This window comes from Chrysochloris asiatica, unplaced genomic scaffold (genome assembly GCF_000296735.1).
Source record: "Chrysochloris asiatica unplaced genomic scaffold, ChrAsi1.0 scaffold00040, whole genome shotgun sequence".
Classification (NCBI taxonomy): domain Eukaryota; kingdom Metazoa; phylum Chordata; class Mammalia; order Afrosoricida; family Chrysochloridae; genus Chrysochloris; species Chrysochloris asiatica.
Window position 1 is genome coordinate 18,856,060 of NW_006408558.1, and position 5,521 is coordinate 18,861,580.

The 5,521-nt window shown below is 58.8% G+C and overlaps 1 protein-coding gene across 1 annotated transcript; it reads right to left on the bottom strand.

Annotated features, from left to right (window-relative positions):
* Positions 1–1,766: 1,766 nt before the first annotated feature.
* On the bottom strand, positions 1,767–5,391 carry TMEM151A (transmembrane protein 151A). The gene is made up of 2 exons (XM_006860892.1): positions 5,323–5,391; positions 1,767–3,098 (listed from the first exon to the last, which is right to left on the bottom strand). The coding sequence occupies exons 1-2, from the start codon at positions 5,389–5,391 to the stop codon at positions 1,767–1,769; spliced, it is 1,401 nt and encodes a 466-aa protein (XP_006860954.1).
* Between the last annotated feature and the right edge of the window lie 130 nt (positions 5,392–5,521).

Sequence of the window (5,521 nt, forward strand, 5' to 3'; positions counted from 1 at the left end):
AAATTCTGGGTTTGGTCTGGAAGGCATCAGACAAAGCTCCCGTAACTACGGCTGTGCTTCACATCCTCTGCCTCCAGACCTTTGCTCAGGCAGTCTCTGAAACCCCATCTATTCTCACACCCTCCCAAGACCATCTCTAGTCCTTACTGCACAAATTAGAAGACATGCCCTTACTCCAGGGAATGCAGTGCGCCCGGCATTGGAGAGTAAAACACATGCTGTGGTCTACTACATTTGCTCCTCAACCTAGTACCCTTGAGCTCTGAATGCCCTGCACTAATGTACATGGGTTAATGCCACCTCCAGGATCTTCTCTGGCCTCCTTGCATCTCCATGCCAGCCTGCCTTGATTTGGGGCTGTATTTCTGGCTCTGTGTTCTCTAATCCCCGGGGTCCTATCTCCCCAGATGGATACTACCAACAGTCATCCAGGGACTGAATGTGTGCCACTGTGTAGACCAGTCATCATTATATCCTTGGTCCTTAGCACTCCCAGCAGCAGCAAGTCCCCCAGAGAACTGGAGAAGGACAATGCCTTAGGAATGACCTAGGTCCAGGCATCAGAGTGAGGAATGGAGTTAGCAGCTTTTTGCTCAGAGATATTCAAACCTGAGCTTCAAAAGTCCCTGGACTGGCAGAGCGAGTACTCTCAGCTTACTCTGGTCCTGGGAACACTGGAATACCATCAGGCATTCCTCCCGGAATTCAGTACGGTGGCCCAGGCCCAGGTGACCATGGTGGATTTGGCCTTCAGGAACACAGAGCACACTTTCCATTTCATACCTTTTATTGTATCTGTAGCTTCTCTGCCTTCTCCCTCCCCCACCAGCCCCTGAGAGGGGTGGATGCCCCAGTTGGAAGGGAAGGGATTATTCACTCCTCCCTGGGGTTGAGGCTGGGCCCCTTGGCTGCTCTGTGGCCCGGGGGCAGGGGCATTTGGAATGTGAAGAGCAGAAAAGCCTAGGACTGATGAGAAGACAGAGATCAAAATGTGTACGGTGTGTGCGTAAGTAAGTGATGGCGCAGAAGGGGACCTCAGGTGGACAAGCTGAGGGGAGATGGGGTGGTGGGACAGGGGGCCCTGAGAAGGAGCCCAGGCTGTAGGCGGGATTGCATGTGGGGGTAGAGTAAGCAGCAGAGAAAACGGTGGTGGTAGGGGGAAAGGTTGTGCTCCAAGAATCTGGCTCCCAATTGGGGGTGCCGTAACTGTAGGGTCTGATAAGAACTGTCTCTGAGGGGGCAAGCAGGGAAAGGTGTGTCAGGGGAGGAGCCTGGGCACTTTGGTGGGTTAGTGGGCCCATCACTAGCTGTTCAGCTTCAGGGAGGCCAGCCCAGCTCAGCCTGGCCCCAAACCACCAATTTGTGCTTCTGGGTTGCTCGAGGGCTCAGCTACTGCAGGCAAGAGCCCACACGCAGCCCTCTGGTGCAGACCACAGCTGTCCCCAGGACTCCTTTCCCATCCTAAGCCTTCTGGAAGCTTCCTCCATTGTCCAGTGTGAGTGACCCTCATACCAGATGATCGGCCATCAGGGAGGTGGGATATGGGGGTGGTGGAGGAAGTCACTCCAGGGATGGTTCATAGACTCAACTGAGGGGCCGTTCACCCCCAGCAATGACCTGTGTAAGGACCCCCACCCCAACCCACGTTCATGGCTGACCAGTCTCTCTCCTGTTTTGGATAACAATTACTCAGGCATCTAAACCCATGGTGGGATGGTGGGAAGGAACCACTCTGAGGGCCGGGGGGTTAGGGGGGTTGGGGGGTGTCAGAGTGCCCCCTGTCCGTCCCCCTGGCAGCCGCTGTCACCATGGACAATGAGCACCGGGAAGTAAAGGGCGTCCTCATAGCATGGGGGACTTTCCAGGGGCTCTGTGTCCTCTCCACGGCGCCCCAGAGGCCCCCCACTCAGGCTGCGGAAGACCCCTGGTGTGGCCCGGCCCCCGGCTCCCAGCGAGAGGCGGCTGCGGCTGAAGGGCAGGCGGGGCCCGCTGGGTCGGGCTGGGGGCAGCGAGTTGCTGCTGACTGAGCGGCGGCAGCGCTGGCAGCCTCGGAGGTAGGCCCCTGAGCCAGCACTCATGACCACAGCCTCAGAGTAGCTGGGCACCAGCTGGCGGTTGGAACAGATGTGCCACTCGAGCTCAGTGAAGTCCACTGTGGCCACGCGGGAGAGTGGGGGCCCACTGGGCACTGCCCCAGGAGGTGGGGAGCTGGCCCCAAAGAGCTTCTCCACCTGGTAATGCACGTGGGCTGTGCCATAGGCTGCCACCACCCGCAGGGGCCAGGACAGTGTGGCAGCGGACACGAGCCAGAAGACCCAGGCGCGGGCATACCAGGGGGGGCTGCGGGGATCAGCGAAGACCATGAGGGAATCGCGGAAGTCCACATCCTTCAGGTGCATGCCCTCGCGGGCCTCTAGGTAGTCGTCCAGGCCCTCGTTGGCTCCGAAGAAGCGGGCCCTCTGCGTGAGGTATGATGCCTCCGCCTCAGCGCTGCCAAAACTGAAACACTTGGTGAAGCGCAGCCGTGTGGCTGCGTGCTCGGCCAGGCCCACCAGCTCCTTGGAGACGTCGCGGACCCCGTGGGCTGAGTAGTCGAACTCGCCACGCGCCGTGCGGCTGTCGGCCCGCTCGTGGTAGACCTGTGTGGTGGTGTAGGCATCGCCGTTCCGGTAGCGTGTGATCTGGCGTGTGCGGCGAACATAGTGGTAGCTGGTGGCCTTCCACCAGACGCATGGAGGAGCGTGCTGCAGCCGCTGGATCAAGGCAAGCACGGTGCTGGCGTCCGTGCGGGGTGCCTGGCAGGAGCGCACGTGGCAGTGCCAACACTCAGCCAGATAGAGGAGGTAGAGGAGGGAAACGAAGGCCAGCGGGATGTACAGGTAGCCATCGGAGCATGGACTAGCTGGGTAGGTGGGCGGCGGGCCCCCGGCTCCACGGGCCAGGGCAGCCTCGGGGCCCAGGACCAGCCGTGGCACAGTGGCCAGGCGGCACCAGGCCACCACTGCACCGCAAGCGTGGATGAGCAGTGTGAGCAACAGGCATTTCCAGTGTGACTCTCGGCACAGAGAGCCCCCCAGGGATGGTTTCAGGGGTCGCTGCTGCAGGAAATCAGAGGGGAGGTTGCGTTAACACAGGAGTCTATGACTCCCTGCCTTCTAACGGAGGAAACAGGCTCTGAAGGATTCCATTTCTGGCTAACTCAGAAGAGAGTTTCCGAATTCATTCCCAGATCCAGGTCCCTCTGTCCCTGGAACCTACCGCCTTTGCATTGTTCTTTCTTGTCCTCCACTAAGGGTACCTGTCCTCCACTAAGGGTACCTGGATACCCAAACCCATCTCTGTGAGGATAGGGAAGGACTCCAGACTGGCACAGAAAAACCTGTCTTCTAGTCCCAGCTCTGTCCCTGCCCTTGCTGAGTCTTGATTCCTATTCCTGGTGATCTGGGGCCATGGTGGCAAGGGTCCAGGGGTGAACACATGGGATTTGGAACCCAACTGCCCAGGATCCAGTACTGATTCCACCACTTACTATGTGGCAGGGGCAGGTCCCTCATCCTGTCTGGGCCTCAATTTCCTCATCTGTAAACTGGGGTTGTTGTGAGGATTCAAGGAGATCCTACATGTGAAGATCTTAGCACAGGGTGTGGCCATGGGAATAAATATTATCACTGTTATCCTCTTATCCCCGCTGGTCCCTTGGATCCACTAGAGATGGCAGGAGACTCAGGAGAGACTTTTAAGTAGTGGGAAAGAGGAAGAGCTGGGAGCTTTGGGGTGAGGCGTGAGTCTTAGAGTGTGGGGAGCAGATGGAGGGCCATCTTCCACTCCCCATCTGCTCAGAGGGAGAGGGTAGGATAGACAGTTACTAGGTGTCAGGGGCCACTTGTTGGTCCTGAAGGCCTGACCCATCTCTGCTGGCAGAGCTGCCAACATGGCCCCCACGTCCCCCCTAGCTGCCCATGGAAAGAGAAGAAGGTAAGAAAGAAGTAGGGAAAGGTGAGGAAGGGAAAGGTGAGGAAAGGAAGAGGAAGTCAAATGAAAACAGCAAAGGTAGGATAAGGGGCCACCTATTTGGTCCTAGTCCTACCAGGTCTTGAGAGGCCCAAGAGGAGAGGAGGAGAGGAACTACTTACAGCCCCAGCCCAGTCCAGTCTAGGGGGATCGATAGCCACTCCCACACAACAATGCACGTACCACAGGGGCATACAGCCACCTGGACCCCATACCAGTTACACACAAACCCACTCATCAGATACCCCCAAACATGAACCACTGCAGGAGGACCACCTGCCTGTTTATCCAAGATAGAAAACATATTGAACCTGCACCTGTCCACAGGGCACACACACATACATGTGCACACACACATATACTACAGGGCATGTGTGCACATATATATTACACATTAACTGAAGCCCAGAGACATGCCAGACCCTCACCTAACCACAGTGCACTCCCCCACCACAACTACCACACTCCAACCCCACCAGATAGCCTTCTTTCTGGGGACCCACCCACACCATGCACACACAACATTGCTGATGCATCCAAATTGAGGAGCTCTTCAGACCCTCAGCAGCTACACTGCATACATGTCCACACAGGTGTAAGGAATACACACCCTAAGTCACACTCACAACAACACACAAACATGCTACCTCCCCCCAGTCACGTGTACAGGCCCACTCCCAACCTGGTCACCCACAGTACCCCACCCAAGGCCTAGCACACCTGCAGGTCCTTCTTGGCTAGGGCTGGGGAGGGACCACCTGGGGTCCAGGTCTTTGTGATGGACCCCAGGCCTTGCTGTGTGGATGGGGTGGTAGTAATGGTGGTGGTGAGGGAAGAGGGGGTACCAGAGGCACCTCCCTTCCTGATCCCCTCCTCCCTCCTGCCCCCCCTCCAGTCATTGCTGCCTCTGCTGCAATGCAGGCGTCGCCTGGCACCTCGTGAGCAGCAGGACCGGGCTGAAGGCCTGACCCAGGGTTTGGGGGTGATGACTGGGTCACATTGTGAAATAGGGATGTGGGGGGCGGGAGGGAAAGAGGGAGGCAGGCACTGACGTCACAGGGTGGGCGAAACAGGAGGAAGGGGCACCGGGGGCAGAGTCGTTCCCCATTCTTGCGCAGCTACCCCACCCCTGTCTCCACGCAGACCCTTGGGTCCCAGGACCCCCAGGCAGGACTCAGGATTACCCCGATGACGTCACCGGCCATAGGGGCGCCAATTGGGCCTCCCCTCCGCAGGCCTCTCCAGGGATTGACCCTCGCCCTTACTCTCCCCGGCCCGGCCCGGCTCCAGCCCCTCTACCCACGCCGGTACCTCCTCGCGCAGCGGTTCGCCGTCCAGGATGAGTGCGGGCGCTTCCCCGCCGTCGCCACCCTCGGGCATGGTGTCCTGACTGCGTCGGCGATCACTGCCCGGGCCCGGGGCATGATAGGGGTGCGAAGGGCTGCGGCGCGGCCCCGGGCGTTCACTCGGCTAGGCGGCCGGGAAGGAGTGCGCCCAGCCGAGCCCGAGC

What these genes read in the sequence shown, in the direction of transcription:
- TMEM151A (XM_006860892.1), bottom strand. Translation starts at nt 5,391, where the DNA reads ATGCCCGAGGGTGGCGACGGCGGGGAAGCGCCCGCACTCATCCTGGAC. An exon ending in GCGAACCGCTGCGCGAGGAG is followed by an intron (nt 3,099 to 5,322) that starts GTACCGGCGTGG and finishes GATTTCCTGCAG; the next exon opens with CAGCGACCCCTGAAACCATC.